Source organism: Puma concolor, chromosome E2 (assembly GCF_028749965.1).
Source record: "Puma concolor isolate L17-30 chromosome E2, mPumCon1.1.hap2, whole genome shotgun sequence".
NCBI classification, from domain to species: Eukaryota; Metazoa; Chordata; class Mammalia; order Carnivora; family Felidae; genus Puma; species Puma concolor.
Window position 1 is genome coordinate 43,979,931 of NC_141681.1, and position 18,690 is coordinate 43,998,620.

The 18,690-nt window shown below is 42.9% G+C and overlaps 1 protein-coding gene across 3 annotated transcripts in view; it reads left to right on the forward strand.

The window, feature by feature from the left end:
• The window catches only part of UBA2 (ubiquitin like modifier activating enzyme 2), a 40,615-nt gene extending 26,331 nt beyond the window's left edge, over positions 1–14,284 (forward strand). The window contains exons 13-18 of one of the 3 annotated variants that reach the window (XM_086689610.1): positions 1,447–1,602; positions 3,417–3,513; positions 7,575–7,680; positions 9,261–9,397; positions 11,065–11,282; positions 12,616–14,284. In XM_086689610.1, the coding sequence (XP_086545736.1) occupies positions 1,447–1,602; positions 3,417–3,513; positions 7,575–7,680; positions 9,261–9,397; positions 11,065–11,246 (678 nt within the window). In that variant the 3' untranslated portion in view covers positions 11,247–11,282; positions 12,616–14,284. Of the gene's footprint in view, positions 1–1,446; positions 1,603–3,416; positions 3,514–7,574; positions 7,681–8,712; positions 8,765–9,260; positions 9,398–11,064 lie in introns of those variants that run through there. The other 2 variants (XM_025914200.2, XM_086689611.1) reach the window with 2 other exon arrangements.
• Positions 14,285–18,690: the final 4,406 nt, after the last annotated feature.

Genomic DNA, 18,690 nt, shown 5'->3' on the forward strand with positions numbered 1-18,690 from the left:
GAGCATGGGAGGGGCAGAGAGAGGGGGAGACACAGAATCCGAAGCAGGCTCCAGGCTCTGAGCTGTCAGCACAGCCCAACATGGGCTCAAACCATGAGATCATGACCTGAGCCAAAGTTGGACACTTAACTGACTGAGCCACCCAGGCACCCCATGAGTCGCATATTCTTCCAACTGAGCCAGCTGGGCACCCCAGGATTTACTTTAAGCTTGGGGAATCTGAGGTTCCACTTTAAAATTCGTCTTAGCAGGTGGCCACACTTAACATGGTCATCACAAAGTGAGAAATTTGTGTATTTACTTCTAGTGTTCTTTTGACCTTTGTTTGTATTGATCTTGCTAGTGTTTGCTGAACTTTGTAGTAAAGTAATAATGACGTTAAGTTTGGGACCTTTTTTTGTTTTTTTAAGATAGAGAAAGAGAGCGTGCTTGTGTGCATGAGCAGGGGAAGGGGAGAGAGCATCTCAAGTAGGCTCCACACTGTCAGCACAGAGCCCAAGCAGAACTGAATTCCAGGAACCAGGAGATCATGAGCTGAGGTCAAGAGTCAGATGTTTAACCAACTGAGACACCTAGGCGTCCCTTAGTTGGGACCTTTTTAAATTTCAGTGCAAGTTTTTTATCCATTGGAATTTTTAAATTTTTCATTGGCTTTTATTTTTTGTTTGTATGCTTGGGAAATCGTAAATAGGTGCTAATATTGCCTGAAGTACATCACTTTTTCTCTTCTTTATATAAACGTTAATGTTGTAGTCGTCAAAGACAACTTGAAAAGAAAAACAGCACATTGGTTCCATGCATCTGTGAAAGTGTTACCATTATTCGGAGAAATTAGCATATTGGTATTTATTATTGGGAGGTTGGCTTAAAATTGATAAGAATAACCACTAGGAAGATACCCCAAAATTGATTTAATGATATCAGAGATGAATACAGCTAGGCCCTTAATTCGCTGTTAGTTTGCAGAATAGTTTATAGAGTCTTCAAGATTTCTTTTCAGTAAACACAGCCTTTCACATGATCACTAACTGTTAAAGAAAGTTGAAAGAAAATCAGTCTCTTAAAAAGGCCATGATTTTCTTTATGTTTTCTGCCATCTAGAAGGGAAGATTTAAGTCATTTTTAAAGTTTATTTGAGAGAGAGCATGCGGAGCGGGTGGGGGGGGAGGGGGAGGGAGAGAGAGAAAGAGGGAGAATGAGAATGAATGAATCAGTCCCAAGCAGACTCTCCTGTCAGTGCAGAGCTCAATGCGGAGCTCGAACTCAGAAACCATGAGATCGTGACCTGAGCCGAGATCAAGAGTCAGATGCTTAAGGGAGCCACCCAAGTGCCCCTATTTAAGTCATTTTTTATTGACCGTGCAGTAAAGAAGACCATAGGCTTCAAATTATATGGTATATAAAAGCATAAGATTTCTGGTTTCTGCCTGTATTTTTTCTCCAAAGATTTTTTTGAACAAACAACCAAACCCAAGAAAGAAGCTTCTTGTGCCTTGTGCACTGGATCCTCCTAACCCTAACTGTTATGTATGTGCCAGCAAGCCAGAGGTGACTGTTCGGCTGAATGTACACAAAGTGACTGTTCTCACATTACAGGATAAGGTAAGTGTACAGGCTAGTAATCTTCCACAAGGTTCGTTTTCCTTTCCTAAAAAAAAAGAAAACGTAGGCTCCCTTTTGCGGTATAGTTTAACCTGATAACAAACTAAACCACATAATTACTGCGAAAGGCTCTGACTGCTAAAATGCATTGCTCTGATATTCTAGGTTGCTTTACTGTCTGGGTTCCTACTACGTTTTTGGTCTGTGGTTCCAGAATATGTGCCTCACATCCCAGAAAGGAATAGATGAATTTGGATGGAATATGCACCACAGGTTGTACAGAGGTGACACAGTTTCTTGGCAAGCAAGAGACACTGTTAGCAGATAGTGTGTGAATTGTGTTTTCTGACAGACAGTATCCTTAAATGGTCTAGTAAGGGTCCTGATTTTGGTGTGTTAAGTTGGCGTCTTAGGAAATGCAGCATTTGTGCATGTGGATATACCAGTGGCGCTGTGGAGTGAGGGAAATGGAAGTTTAGTGTGTGGTCTGGTCCTTAGGTTCTTCCTAAATTGGTTAGGTTAGTTTCTCTGTGTTTGGGAAGATTTCCAAAATGGCCTGAATGGATGCTACTTCCTACTTTGGGGATCACTTCAGATTGCTTTCTGATAACGTTCATCATCATGTTTCATATTTACCCAACATAGGGGGCATAGACCTTTGCGGCCCAGGCTGCTTGAGAGGGAATAGCCTTTCTCCCAGAATTGATTACATAGGGCAGATTGATTTGAGCTTACGTTTTGATGGAGAAGCAGCAGGATTTGGTATACTGGCCAGCAGAGGCTGATTGCCCCACCCGGTTCCTTAGGAAATAGTTGTAGTTGGTATGTACTCATTCTTGAGCTTAAAGGCAAGTCTACTATTTTTAGGGTAATATGACCTTTAGAGAATTCCCTTGTTATTTTTTAAAAATGTTTATTTATTTCTTTTGAGAGAGCATGAGCGAGTTGGGGAGGGAGAGAGAGAATTCCAAGCAGACTCCACGCTGTCAGTGAACAGTGAGATCATGACCTGAGCTGAAATCAGGAGTTGGACATTAACTGAGCCACCCAGGTGCCCTTCCCCTGTCATTTCTAAAAGCAGCTAGTATTTCACAGATTGTTATCACTCTTTATCCATCTTGAAATTTATTTTTTTTTTAATTTTTTTTGTGTTTATTTATTTTTGAGAGAGAGAGAGAGAGAGAGACAGCATGAGTGGCGGAGGGGCAGAGAGAGAGGGAGACACAGAATCCAAAGCAGGCTCCAGACTCTGAGCTGTCAGCACAGAGCCCCACGCAGGGCTCAAACCCACAAACTGCGAGGTCATGACCTGAGCTGAAGTTGGACGATTAACCGACTGAGCCACCCAGGTGCCCCTATCCATCTTGAAATTTAAAGAGAGATGGCACTTGGGAAGAGGAAGACTAATCCAAGAATCTGTCTTATAAATTTTCCATCTATAGAACATCTTCCACTACAGGATTGGCTGAGAGACTAAGATGAAATGTGTTAAATGTCTAGCTCAGTATCTAATCTGTAGGGAATACCAAGAGCCAGTCGGGAGTTTGCAATCTCCCATTTGGAGGAGGTTTTATCTGAATGTTCTCAGTGGTCAAACATGGGAGTACAAGGTGGACAGCATGGGCATGGAGTAATTGGGTGAATTTCCAGTGCTTTCTGCATGTCCTGGGTGTCCTAAAGAACAACTTGCCCCCTTTCCATTTCTGATGGAACGGGAAAGTATGGGGGGAAAATGTCTGTTTTTTCTTTTTCTTTTTCTTTTTGTATGGTCTTTAACTACATATATTAATATGTTAAATTTTTTTGTCTTCTAGATCGTGAAAGAAAAATTTGCTATGGTAGCACCAGATGTCCAAATTGAAGATGGGAAAGGAACAATCCTAATATCTTCAGAAGAGGGAGAGACAGAAGGTATTACACGTTGCATTTATTCACTCTCCTCATTTGGGTAGAAACTATATACATGAAGAAGTAACATGAGTCTGTTCATTGTGCATATTGCTCGGTATCACAGCTGAAAGGGGCAATGTTTGGTCACGAAAGTGCACTCCCTAGGTGGCACTGTCTTGCTGGGATCACCACAGTTCCAGGTGTGGGGACTTCCATATTGTCAGGGTGTCTCAGGGACTATTTCTCAAGAACCCAGTGCACAGTTATGTTTACAGTGACCATAATGCTCTAGTCCACTAACAAGGACTATCCTTGCCTGGATCCTTGAAGCTAAATTAGTAATGGGAACATTGCTCTGGCCGTTAGGGTAATTTAAGGCTATTAAGGGGTTTTGTTTGTTTTGAGAGAGAGTGCGCATGGGGATGGGATGGGAGGTACATAGGGAGAGGGCAAGAGAGAATCTTGAGCAGGCTCCACACCCAGCTCAGAGCCCACACAGGGCTCGATCACAACCATGAGATCGTGACCTGAGTGGAAATCAGGAGTCAGACACTTAACTGACGGAGCCACCTAGGCACCCCAAGGCTATTAGGTGTTTTTTCAAAGAGCAGAGAAGCCTTGATAGCCTGCCATAGAGCAGAAAGTAGTACTGAAAATCATTGCACACCTTTGGCTTTCCAGGCTTTCTAGGCTTTCCTTTTCAAAAGTTCAAGCAGGTTGTCATCCCTTTTGTTAATGCATTTGTTGTATAAAGTACAAAGCATTTGGTTCTGTTGAAGCTTTCTTAGAATTGGTTATGGTTGTGCTCCCTTCAGACTGTGCTAGTCAATCTTCGTGTACTTAGATGTTCCCACACCTCTTCAGTCACTTTGGCAGCTCATCTCTTTGCGCTGCCATTTTAGTTGATTTCTCCACATCCCCAATTTTGTCATGGTACCATTACTTTGGGCACTGTTTTCCCAAAATAAGATGTATTTATTCACACATTTGTTCATTGGTCATTTATTCAGGACACTATGTCAGATCCTGATAGGGTTATTCAAATGTCAAGCCTTTAAATTAAAACTTAGTGTCAGGATTCCTTTTGGCTGTAGTTTCTAGTCAAGAAATTGCTTGAGATACTAGGTCATGAGTAATTCAAGACCCTGTTTTGGCTAGGTAGTAGTCTGTTTTAAGAATCCAGTTGAATGTTTAAGCCCCATTTTAGCTAGCTGTCTTCATATGCACATAGAAAGTTTGTCCATGACGATACACTCTCCCTTGGTTCTGGCCAGCTCTTTCAAATGCTTGGGCTTTAAAAATGGAAACTGGTCAAGAATCTCAGTGGCTTAAAACTGGTCCTTCTCAGTAGCACATGTAGCAGCATACATGTGCTACTGAGTACTAAGGGTGGGATTTATTCAAATACATTTAGGGCCCTGTGTTACAGGTATAGTCCTGTGTTTATAATTCAAGAATGAATAAGGCAGTGGTCCCTGTCTTGAAGTACTTTAAAGCCTGGAAGGAGAGGAAAGATGGTCAACAAGTGGATTTACTACAATCTAAGAAATAACTGTAGGAAGAGAGCATACAAGGTCGGAAGCCTTGTGAAGGGGAAGGGTCACAGGAGAAAGGACTCCTGGGCCAGTTCTTAAAGAAGTAAAGGCCCCCTGGCAGAGAAGGGAATGTCTACATTTGGGCAGAATCAGCAGCTGCTATAAAACGCATGAGCTTGTGAAACAACGTAAAAGGCTTTCAGAACGTCCAGTTATTTGTTTCACTGGAAAGTAGGGTGCTGTGGGGTTGGTGGTGGTGGCACAGCTGGAGGGCTTCGTGTGGCATACATGTGACATGTATTTGTAGTCCTCCCCCAGTGACCTCCTCCCACCAGGATTTATAAGCAGGGAATGTATTGTATTTACCTTCTAGCATAGTCTGCAGAGGAGGAGTTAAGCATGTGAAAGAAGAAACAGGGGGCCAGTTAGGGAGAAAAAACTGAAGGTAGTGAGGGTTGTTTACTGAGGCATAAGCAGATGACAGAGTTGAGATTTGCAGTCAGAGTTTATGGGTCGGCCAGGTGAAGAAAAGTGTCATTGTTGGGCTTGTACAGGACTGTCGCCAGGACTCTGGCTTTGGAGATGATGTTAATTGACCAGGATAGATGCATAGTAGACTACTTTTCTTTCTAACATGTTGGATCTGAAGAGTTTGTAGTTAAGTAGGGAATATGTAAAAGGGCTTGAGGATGGAAGTCTGGGTAGGAGCTACCATTCTCTAAAGGCATTCCAGATAGATTAAAAAGTTAAAATAAGAAATCTGTAGGGGCGCCCTGCTGGCTCAGTCAGTGTTGCATATCTCGATCTTGGGGTCATGAGTTGGAGCTCCACGTTAGATATAGAATTTACTTTAAAAAAAAAAAAAAACTAAAAGAATTAGAAACTGTCAGTAGTGGGGCGCCTGGGTGGTTCAGTCAGTTGGGCACATGACTCTTGATTTCAGCTCAGGTCATGATCCCAGGGTTGTGGGATCAAGCTTTGCCTTGGGCTCTACACTGTGCATGAAGCCTGCTTAAGATTCTCTCCCTCTCCGTCTCTGTCTCTCAGGTGTCCAACTTTGGCTCAGGTCATGATCCTGTTTGCGAGTTGGAGCCCCACATTGGGTTCACTGCTGTCAGCACACAGCCCACTTGGGATCCTCTATCCCCCTTCCTCTGTGCCCCTCCCCTGCTTGAGCTCTCTCTCTCTTTCTCTCAAAAATAAAAACATTAAAAAAAAAAAAAGATTCTCTCTCTCTCTCCCTCTCCCTCTCTCTCTCTCCCCGCTCTTCTCTCCTTCTCTCCCCCACTTACTCTCCAAAAAAAGAAACCATCATTAGTTTCTGGGTTTCAAGGAGGGGATCCTTTCTAAGCATTTTCCTTACAAGCAACTAAATAATAACCAACAAAGAAAAAGATTATTAGATTATATAGAAAATTACATACATTTAACAATAACTAGAATTTAAAATACAGTTTACTTAGCATGTGCCAGGCACTGTATAGGTCAACAGGTTCTATATAGCGTGTCCCTCATGGAGCAAATATTCAATAAAGTGCACTCTGTTGTGAGGAGAGGGTATAAATTGGGAGCAAAGTGAGGAAGCAGTTTTGTAAATGATACTTGAGTGCTTGTATAGGTTAAGAGAGAGGAGCATCTGAACATTCAGGGGAGAAAGGATAATTAAGGCAGAAAGACCCAACAGTAGGTAGGAGGAGGTGGTGACCTAAAAAGTTGGGTTGGAGGAATTGTTTTTCATGGGAGTATTTTAATCCATGTATCAGGTTTATTGAGTGTTAGGGGGTGCTGTGCTAGGTACTTTGCTGCATGAAGCAGAAATGACATGTGGAAACTAAAACTATAGAGTGATTATTTTTGGGAGTCCCCACTGACTTGTCATTGAGAAATGTTGAAAATTTGTGTTGAAAAACGGAAAGATCCATTCAAATCAACAGTTTTCTCATGTTTCTGTAAAATTTGCTGAAAAGTGAAGTTGTTGTAGATAATCTCTTTGTAAGTAGAATATATGTTGAACAACTCTAAAAGTCGTCTTCGACTCCTTCAGGATTCCAGATTAATTTGGTTTGAATGGGAGAGTGTCAGAATTTCTCACCGTTTGGGGTTTTTTGCAACAGTTTTAATAGTTGAGCTTTCAGGGCTGAATTTCTAAGTGTCTAATATTGTAGTGGACTAGTTTGCTAGGGCCACCATTCCAAAATATGCAGACAGAGTGACTTAAGTGACAGAAATTTATTTTCTCATAATTCTGGAGGCTCCAGGTCGAAAGATCAAATTATCCACAGGTTTGCTTTCTCTTGAGGTCTCTCTCCTTGATTTCTGAGAAAAATGTTGGATTATGCCCAGCCTGACAGCCTCATTATATCTTCATCACCTTTTTAAAAAAAACCACTCTCTCACATTCTGAGGTGCCTAGGGTTAGGGCTTCAACATACGAATTTGAGGGGATGACAATTGAGCTTATAGAGGGGGGATTAACCTTTTTAAAGCTAATGTGACTGCTCTGTGGAAATATAACTTTAGTTTCTAAATTTCTTTCCAATTTCTTAGCTAACAATCATAAAAAGCTGTCAGAATTTGGAATTAGAAATGGGAGCCGGCTTCAAGCAGATGATTTCCTTCAGGACTATACTTTATTGATCAACATCCTTCATAGGTGGGAACTATTAATATTTTAAGTGTAAGAAATTATTTGAATATTTAAAGAGTGAAGAAAAAGATGTTTTCTTACCCGTAAGCCCTGCTGTTCACTTGAAACCACATGGTATATTTGCTTGAGTTGGCTACTCAGTTCCTTTGAGGCTTGACCTACAGAGGAATTTGGGGAATTCTGAAATAAAAGGAATAGGCAAAAAATGTTTAAGGGTAACTATCATCAGTGGTGTCTGATCAGAAAGACCTAGAAAAGGTAGAAATCCAAGCATTTGAATAGTTATAATCAGAGATGAGTTCATTTTGATAGTTGAACTAAAATAAAAATTTCAACCATTTTAAAGATTCATTAGAAGAAAGGAAGAAATATTTCCCTCATAAAACACAAATTTAACTTGTGATCTTAATAATGAGATAATGAAAAGAATTATAGATGTTTGAATCACTTTTTTTTTTTAATGTTCTGCCCATTTTATAAAAAAACTTCAAAGTGCTTGCATTACAGAGTATTTGCATGTATATAACACAGTTAAAATACAGATAGTCTTCCATTTTGGTATGTTTACCTGTCAAATAAAGTGCACTTTTGTGCATGCCCATTGACACACCTAAATTGCACACCAACTTAGGACTTTGGGCATTATCTTACAAACATGGAGGGTTGCTGTCTGCATCTGATTGTTTTGCCAGTATTGCCATCTCTTTACAAACATACAGTTTGTGTAGTTGTTTGGAGAATATCACATTTTATATACTTGGTTTATAAAAAGCATAAAATGACAGGGAAGACTGAATGTGAGTTATTAGTAAGTGAGTTATTAGTTTCACAAAGTTAGACAATTGAGTCAAAGAGAATTTTTGCTAGGGTGTGATCCCTAGTCTCAATTAGACACCGTTGGATGTTCGTGGTGTGCTCGTGTTCAAGTTCACAAGAAAAAACAATGAAAGTAGATCTACAGTAAAATGGAAATATCAGATGGTGTCTAAAGAGGAGGCATAATTAGGGTTTGTTTGTTTTTTTTATCATATTTTTTAGCTCCTTGGGAACAGAACCCTCCCCCCTTATAACATAACATGTAAGTCTTTTGTTTGACTTTCATGCATTAAACTTTCATACATGTTTTTGCAAATGTGTTACAAAATCAGGGTACTGCCAGTAAAGATGGTGGGGAGACCCAGAGTCCATGTAACCCTGTTCCTTAAACGCCAAATTACTTTGGTCAAGATCAGGGTTGAGTGTATAGACTCTTCACCTGGTAGCTAAAGAAATAATGCCTTAAGAGCAACATTGGGCCACAAAGTTTTAGACTCCGTTTTCTGCTCTAGAAGTGAAAGTTATGTAACATTTTTAAAAAACCTTTTCCCTGATTTGAAGGGGCAATGGTATTGAACACTTGAAGTGGAGTTTTGAATTAACAACAGAAATTTGTTGTGTGCAGTGTTATTTTTAATTTTAGCTCTTTGAAAATCAGCATCTGTATATTTGGTGTGTATATAGTAAATGCACTTGGAGCTTTGAGGAACAGTGTCTCTGGTGTGCCTTTGTCATGGGGTCCAGTTTTATAGTGTCTGATTATTTTACAGTGAGGACCTAGGGAAGGATGTTGAATTTGAAGTTGTTGGTGATGCCCCAGAAAAAGTGGGGCCCAAACAGGCTGAAGATGCTGCCAAAAGCATAACCAATGGCAGTGACGATGGAGCTCAGCCTTCCACGTCCACTGGTGAGTCATGGCCCTAGCCAGCCAGCATTTTGTTAATTAATCCACCAAGCAAGACATTATATAGAAACAAACTATGAGTATTTTACGAATTTTACCGTAAAATAGAAATCTGTAGGATTGTTAAAGGTGTAGATTGGTTTGGCATTGGTTGTTTTAATTCTTATGGAAAATAGGAACTATTATTTTTTGTTAGTGGGCTTTTATCAACGTTTTTTTTTATTTATTTTTGGGACAGAGAGAGACAGAGCATGAACGGGGGAGGGGCAGAGAGAGAGGGAGACACAGAATCGGAAACAGGCTCCAGGCTCTGAGCCATCAGCCCAGAGCCCGACGCGGGGCTCGAACTCACGGACCGCGAGATCGTGACCTGGCTGAAGTCGGACGCTTAACCGACTGCGCCACCCAGGCGCCCCAGTGGGCTTTTAAAACTAGAAGTGTCACTGAGTTTACTAGTGTGTGGAGACAGTTCATTCTTGGTAGTAGTTTTGGATTTTGTATGCTTGTTTCCCCCTAAATAGGGGAAGCAAATCAATGCATCTCTGTTGAGTGAACAGATAGAATTTTAGAATTTCACAGTTTCCTGAGAACCGGTATGACTTTGGTAAAGTGCATCAGGAACTCTGTTACCCTGAGTTTTCAGTGCTAGTGCTTGGTGATTTACTGTGCTCGGATTTGGATGTTTACTACCTGCTCACATCACGCAACCCTCCTCTCTTCATTTTTCAGTCAGGAAACTAAAGTTAACTTTTTTTTAACCCCAAGTTTTTGGTGTTCTTTGGAATATGGTTGTTCTTGGTTCTCCTGTCCTCTCAGAATTTTAAAGATGAATTTTGAGACTAACTAGAGCATGGCCCACCTGTGAGCCATGGGTTCATGACCTTTTTTCCCCTCCAGAAATGGAAAAGTCTATCATTTTCCTATGAGGAAGGGACAATGGTCATTTTTAAAAAATCATAATTTGAAATATGCATTGATTGATCCATTACCATGGGGTTTGGGAGGCTTTAGCCATGAGTAAGATAGGCAGGTACTCTGCCTTTGGTTTGGCAGGCGTGGGATGGGGGGTGGTACACAAAACCAACTGTAGTGTAAAGTTAAGAGCATGCACTATAGAGCCCACTGTGTGGGTTTGAATCCTGGCCTCGACTTCTGCTGTTGTGTGGCCTTGGGCAAGTCAGTCTCTGTACCTCAGTTTCCTTTTCTAGAAAACGGATAATATTATTGTCTTCTTTATAGGGTTGTTGTGATGATTAAATGAGTTGTTATATGCAAAGTGCTCAGAACAGTTCCTGGCACCTTGTAAGTGCTATGTATATGTTGTTGTTGTTGTTGTTTTATTATTATTATTACCACCGCTACCAGTATTAGGATATGCACCCTCCCCTTTTTTGTTGGAGAAATAGAAACGAGGAGCTATAATAATTTGAGTTACATAATGCTTGTTACAGTTTTTTTGTTTAGATTAGAAAACAAAAATAGGTGCTCGTTACAGAAAACATTAAAACAGTACAGAAATGTATAATGTATAAAGTGAAGGTTCCCTAAGGGTAGCTATTCTTAAGTTTGATGTATATTGGAAATGCTGACTTTTCACTTTCATAAAATATTAGTGAATCACTAGTAACGCCCACACTTTTAACCATTTTTTCCTTTTTTTTTGAAATAAGCACAAGAGCAAGATGATGTGCTCATAGTTGATTCAGATGAAGAAGGTCCTTCAAATAATGCTGACATCAGTGAAGAAGAGAGAAGTCGCAAGAGGAAATTAGATGAGAAAGAGAATATCAGTGCAAAGAGGTCACGCACAGAACAGACAGAAGAGCTTGACGATGTCATAGCATTAGATTGAACAGAAATGCCTCTAAACAGAACCCTCCTAACTGCAGTAGGTCATCTGGGCAGAACCAGGTTATTTGTTATGTCCTTTGTTCCAAAGGGAAAAAATTGACACCGTTGACCTGAAGATGATTCTGCTCCCTTTGAAAGCATTCATTTTGCTAGAACAATTAGAAACATTGCAGTATGCTGTATTGAAAGTAGGATTATAGTTTTAAAGCCCTTTGAACAAAGTGTGTGCATAACCAGTCATGAGATAAAACACCACAATGCATGTTGCCTTTTTAATGTAAATACCCTTAGGTATCATTTAACAGTTTTAAAATATTGTGGTTTAGTAAAGTTGATACCTGGTTATAAATATTATGCCTTTATTTTTGGTTAGAAGAAGAATTATTTTTAGCCTAGATCTAACCATTTTCATACTCTTAACTGACTGAAACAGATTCAAAGAAGTATCACGTGCTATGCATTGAAACTTGTTTTTAAATGTTAACTGGCACTATGTATATTAATGTAAAACGATGTTAATTTACTCAAGTTTTCAGCTTGTACTGCCTGGTATGTCTGTGTAAGAAGCCAATTTTTGTGTATTGTTACAGTTTCAGGTTATTTATATTTGGTGTTTTGTAGAACTCAAATACGACTACACTGTACTTATGGACCAAATAAATGGCATCTGCATACTTGTTATACGAGCCTGCAGAGTTCACGTTTCTGCTGCCTTATTGGGTTTATATACTACTGCAGGCATGCAAAATTCTTCCCTTCTAAAAAACTAACTCATAATGGATGTGAAGGTTAAAAATCACCTCCACGGTTTGCCATAGATGAGTACTTTCTAAAATAAAATTTTTAATGGCAATGTTGCTTTTTAAGTTTGGATTGTAAACAACTGGGCTTTTGTTGAGAATTCATTTAAGTGGTCTTTGCCTAGCCCCAGTAACATAGAACCTTGGCTTTGAGATTCCACAGCAGGGGAGAGTCTTCTCCATTCTGCAGTCTTCCCTGGGCTGCCCCTCCAACCCCCAATTCATCAAAGTCCCTTCTTGAGTGTACCATTTAGAGCCCAACTCCAGCATACAGATGTGGCCAGACCAGCACTAGATGGATCAGCACCTATGTCTCTGCCCAGGACCTTAGAGTACCCTGGCCCTTAGGGTTCTTCTCTCTTCACACAGATGTGCCTTGAATTTTCAGATAATAGAAACCCCCTGAAGCTGTTTTCCCCCATTCTGTACCTTGGCCGTTGGTGGTTTTGACCACAGTCGATTCAAATTTCAAGTTGATAGCTCATTGTTTTGTTCCCCTTTGTGTAATTCTTATTCTGCCATCTAGCTTATTAATTCTTACTCCTTGTTTTATATCATTTGTAAATTCAGAATGTAATCAAAGCCTTCAGAAAATCATGTTGAACAAGACTCAGCCCTCAGGAGCATGCTGCTTGATGCCCACAAGATGGACTGACTTCCAGCCTTCAGTACAGCAGTGAGCAAGCTGAATCCCCACCTACAACTATAGGAGTCTGTGAGGTTCACTTTACCTTTAGATTTTTAGAAGATGTTCCATTTTCCTCCAGGAAAAAGAAAATCTCAAAATGACAAAACTATGTAACAGACAATAATGAAATATTCTGGAATACCACCTCTCAGAAATGTTTCAGTTAACTGGTTGGTCACTGGTGATCATGGTCAGTTTGGAAATTCCATTCCTAAAACCTCACAGCGCCCCTTTAGACTCAACTGTCCATGTGTTTTCAACATTTTGTATATGTATGTTCTTTTCCATTTTAATGTACATGGCAATGAGTACCAGTTTGATCTGTAGAGATACGCTTGTGTTTTGGGAGACCAGTGCATTTTGTCTCTACAACTCTGTTACTACCTTTTCCAGCAGGGTCTGTCCCTTTTCTACCTGTTTCAATAAAATCAGGGTCAGCAAGGCAGGTCCAACACAGAGGTATTGCCCAAGTAGACTAAGCAGATCCAAGCTGCCTCCACATACCTGGAGCATGGAGACACTCCAGATTTGGCCTTGTGTTCATGGTTTTCCCATGTGAGTTTGTCTTCTCAGTTGGGGAGCCAGACGCAGAGCTCGTCAAGGGTCTTTCCCCAGCAGCTCTATCCTGAAATAGTCTGACAAACCATCTTCCAGCCTTAATGGGAACGGTCTGGTGACTCAAGTTTACCTATGTAGCCTGTTGTCTCAAAGATCAATCTGCATACTTGGCATGTATGAGAAGATTCAGTGTTTTAATATAGAATAGCTTGACCCCTTCATGAAATAACCAATCAGGCGGACATCAATGGATGCCAAAACCTTTTGCAAAAGGCTGTTGAACAGAATCTTTACACAGTGCTCAAATGTTGCTATAAAGATAATTTGCAAAACGAAAAAATCAACCTTTGATAACGGACTGATCTGTCACCGCTATAAACCTGTCTTCAAACCTAGCATCAATAATGGGACAACTTGATGTGTGCTTCGTAATGAGATGATATGAAGAATACAACAGAACGTAGGCAAAAAAACCCATGTTAACCTGAACTTAATCCACCATCTAGACCTGACTTCCAGCTGACAGGAAATAGAGGGGGTAGAGGAACAAACCAAACAACATTAGGAGACAACTACAGAATGTGGGACATTCTGGAACTCAAGTGCAAAATAAATGACTTTAACAATTCTTGTGACAATTGGAAATGGAATAAAGTGATAATGGAATTATTTTCTTAGGTATAATAATGTACTTATGGAGGCTACTGTCCTTATTCTTGGAATATTAGGAATGAAATGAAGCTTCATAACAACTTTTAAATGGCTCAGCAAAATGTATAATAAAGATAAAATTAACATTTATTGAATCTAGGTGGAGCCTGTATACATTGTTCATTGTACTATCCAACTTTTCTCTGAAAACTTTCGTAATAAAGGTGGATATATATATATATAGTCTGTATTTTCCTTTTGAGCCTATGTGACTTTCAAGTTTTGTAATGAATATATTCTATGATTTAAATCAAAAAGGCAATAAAGTTATTAAAAATCTAAGTTGGCATGAGAAAGTGTTGCAGTGATTCCTGGGTCCAACATTTATGAAGTCCTCTGTGTCCTTGTTGCTAGGCTGTGACTTAGGAAGAATTCTCTTTCACTTGAGTCTCCATAGAATCAAGATAGCCAAGTTGCTCCCAGTAGATTAGTGGTTCGCTTAGAAGTTGTAGAAAACATTTGGTTCATAATAGGTGTTCCTGTTCCTGAAAATTGCCCATCGGTAGCAGGCGTCTGAAGGCATCTGGAAAGGACCTGCTCTGTGGCCAAGGAACATGGGCAAATTTAAGCTTCCTACTAGCCTTTTGTAATCTATAGAAAATCGAAACTTAAAAAGTCAAAGCAGGGAAGAAAGGATGATGGCAGATATTTCTAGTCATTGTGTCTTGGGGAGGTGGTAAAGGCCTCCCAGCATCTCCATTTTGACCATTTCCAGGAGGATATATTTAGAGAAGTATTTTTATAGACGCTTTCATACTGGGAATACATTATTTGCATTCTGCACACAGAGGGAAGTTTTTTTTTGTCCCCTGCAACTAATTTAAAATAAATTCCAGCCAAGAGTTTTGAGAAATTTTTGAACTGCTCTCACTAAAAAAAATCAAGTTGAACTACAGGATTATGATGATGCTGTGCAGTTTGATTATATCTGAAGATACTATGTTATTCTGATAAAATAACATTTTGGGGAGTTTTGCTAATTGTCTCTGACTCAGCTTTAAACATTTTTAATCTTGCAACAAGTGATGACTTACATAGGCAAAGGCTCAGAAAAATTTTACTAGAATGTACAAATGCTCCAGGGTCCTCAGGCTTTTACTTTAGAAATCCACCAACGGGATTGCCTGGCTGGCTCAGTCAGTAGAGTATGCCACTCAATCTCAGGGTGGTGAGTTCAAGCCCAATATTGGGTGTAGAGCTTATTTTAAAAAAATGGGTGCCTGGGTGGCTCAGTCAGTTGAGCATCTGACTGTTGATTTTGGCTTAGATCATGATCTCGTGGTTTGTGGGTTCAAGGCCAAAGTGGGGCTCCTCGTGAGCCTGCTTGGGATGCTCGCTTTCTTCCTTTCTGCCCCTGCTTGCCTGCGCACGCTGTCAGAAAAAAAAAAAAAAGATCCACCAACAATTCACTTTCTCAGGTCAATCTCAGAAAAATGTAGGCATTGTGTACAGTGTCATTCATTCTATAAACATGTATTGCATCCCTACTCTGTGCCGTGCCACACTGAGAAAACCTTGACAGCCTGTGTAGAAACCTTTGAAAGCAGTAAGACACTAAGGACTATTCACAGAAACTCAACTTCTTAGAGAAACTCGAGGTAGCAATAGGCGGTAGGATGGGGATCTGAGGACCCACATCTTCTGTGTTGTCCAGGTTCCCAATTGGTCCCAGCATCTGCTTCCAGCAGCACTGAGTCATGAACACCAACCCCAAGCTCAAAAATGTGATACCAAAAGCTGTTGGAATCAACATTCCCAAATGCTCCCCACCCCCTGCCCCATGGAACTGCAGACCTGCTGGGTATTTGTTTGCCACACACAAAGTTTGTGTATAAATGCCCTTTCCTGGGTGCAGGATAAGGTTTCAGGGCAAGAAAGGGAAGGTCCTTCCAAGGAAGGACCAACTGCTCCCTGATGAAGGAAGGAAGGAAGGGGAAATTATCACATCCTAACCCTAATTCTTAGATTGGGGAACCAAGCCTGTCCATGGCTTTGACTCTTCTGTACCTCTGAAGAGGCCAAAGGGGGGATACCAGGACCAGGGGAAATTGGTGGACTCAATCTGATAGAAAAAGCTGGGCCTCAAAGGAGGGGATGGAAAAATCCCTTTGGGGACAGCTCCCAGTACATGCCCTCCCAGTAGAGAACACACACCTTGGGTCTGGTGCTGTGCGTGGGAAGACTGGCCCCTAGGAGCTGAGCTGGGAGAGGTACAATTGGGCTTCAAGTGAAAGATTTCCTGCTGCTCTCCCTAGGAAGTACTATTTCATAAGGGTAAAGACTGCTGCAACCTGGAGGAGGGAAAGAAGAGTGGATCCCAGCAACTCCTCCATGTGGAGTTTGGCTGTGTGCCGTCCCTCTTCCCTCAGAACCCAAGTTAGACAGCCACACTTGATTGGCATCTGAATGTGTCCCAAGACCGTGGGGAAAAAAACCTGACTTGTGTCTATAATTGGGGTCCAGACACTACAGACAGATAAGGGGATCTGATGGAAGCCAGATTACAAGGAGAGACAGGAGGAGGATCTTTTTGTTGTTTTTGTTTAAGGTTTATTTATTTTTGAAAGAGAGCACAAGCAAGGGTAGGGGCAAAGAGAGAGAGAGAGACAGACAGAATCTGAAGCAGGCTCCAGGGCTTGAAGCCACAAACTGGGAGATCATGACCTGAGCCAAAGTCGGATGCCTAACTGACTGAGCCATCCAGGTGCCCCAAGTTGAGCGACTTTGGCTCAGGTCATGATCTCATGATCTCGTGGTTTGTGAGTTCGAGCCCACATCAGGCTTGCGGCTGTCAGTGCAAAGCAGGCTTTGGATCCTGTCTGCCTCTCTCTGCCCCTCCCCTACTTGTGCTTTCTGAAAAATAAATAAACATTAAAAATTTTTTAAAAAACATTTCTTGGAACATTACTGCATAGAGTATTTTTGTTTGTGTATGACGCCATTAATACCACCAAATTGCTCTTCCTGACAGGATGTGCCAACTGACACTCATACCAGTAAAATATATGCAACTTTCACCACGTCCATTTTTAAATAGTAATGTGGTCAGTGAAATGTGATACTTCATTGCTGATTTAATTTGCTTTTCTCAGAGTGTGGAGATCATTTTTCATGCAATGATATCCTCCAGATATTCGCTCCCCCAAACACTTGCATCCACGTGTACCTGCCCTCAACACCGTGAGCTTGGCTGGCGGTGGGTGGCCGGGTGGGTTGGATTTTTGCAAGACCTGAGAGGTGCTGGGGAAGAACTGCTCAAACAGTGGGGAAGCCACTGCTCAAACGCCAACTGAGGAGAATGGCGCTCCTCATCAATGTTGAGGCCGGACACCCTGGTCAGTCTGCACCAACACAATTCCCCATTCAGGCTCCCTGCGCCCAGCGACACTGTGGGCACCTTCCTGAAATCCTCTGAGCAGGGAGTGCCTGCAAAAGTGAAAAGTCTTCCACTCAAGGTCGTTTTCCGTTTTCTGAATCCACCGGGTCTTGACAGATGATGGTTTGCTTTTCTTCTCTACAAGCTGTTTGAAATATACAAGGACAAGAACTCGGTAGCTTGTGCTTTGGGGAGACAAAGCACTAGTTAGCTCTCCTTCACTGCTCCTCCCTCCCAATGTGGTCCCTGAGGCTCCACTCCGTCCCAGTACCTGTGGCAGCGCAGGTGATTCCAGGAGCCTCCTTGGTGCCTCACCCGGGGCCCCTGAAGGCAGATGCTGGAAAAAGGGAGTGTCCTCACAGCTCTTCGTGACTGCCTAGGGTGGCCACATCTGGGGCTCACTAGCCCACTGGATTAGCCTGAGGCCTGCTTCCAGCCTGGCCTGGCCTTGGGGGCCTGCGACCTGTCCCCAGCCAACCCTGGCTCCCAGCACTCGGCCCCTTCCCCACTAAGTAGTCGGCGGCTCCTGAAACCGATGCGCAGCTTGTTGGCTGGCTCCGGGACCGGCTGGGTGGGGGTCGAGGGGTCACTCGAGGTCCTGGGGGCGCATCTGCACGCGACGCAGTGCTCTCCTGGGTCCTGGGGCAGGCGCAGCGCTTCGGCCCTGGGCTGAACTAGTCCGGCCCAGCGCCTGAAAGTGTGGCGGCGCTGGTTAGTGAGATGGGAGGATGTGGGAACCGTTTGTCAACTGCTCGTATTTCTTATTCCGGCCGGGACTGGGGGAGCCGCCTCCAGCTCAGCCCGCGGGAATGTGGGACCTTTCCAGAGGCCCGACGGCCCCGGGCGCACCGCGGCGCCACAGCCGAGGCCAGCTCCCAGCTGCACGCCCCGGCGTCCAGGCCCAGCCTCCGCGCCCCTCCGAGCTCTCGGCGAAGCGCGGCCACCGCCGCGCCGCCGCCGCCGCCGCCGCCACTCCCCCCACATTCCAGAGGCCGCAGCGCCGTCTCCTTCCTCGCATTCCTGCCCCCACAAAGGAGTCCCTCCGCCCCCCGCGCGGCGGCCGGGAGGAGGGGGCGCGGCCCGGCGCCTCCGAGCGCGCATTCCTCCGCCGCGCGCGCCACTCAGCGGAGCGCCGCGGCCCCCGGACCGCGCGTGGCCGGCGGAACGACCCCGGCCCGGCGCCGGCCCCGCCCCGCCCCGCGCCCAGGGGTCCCGGGGCGGGCTCCGGGCTTGGGGCGGACGATGCGGCGGCGCGGCCGGAGCCGCGGCGGGAAGCGGAGGCGGAGGTGACGCGCCAGGGCCGGCGGGCCGG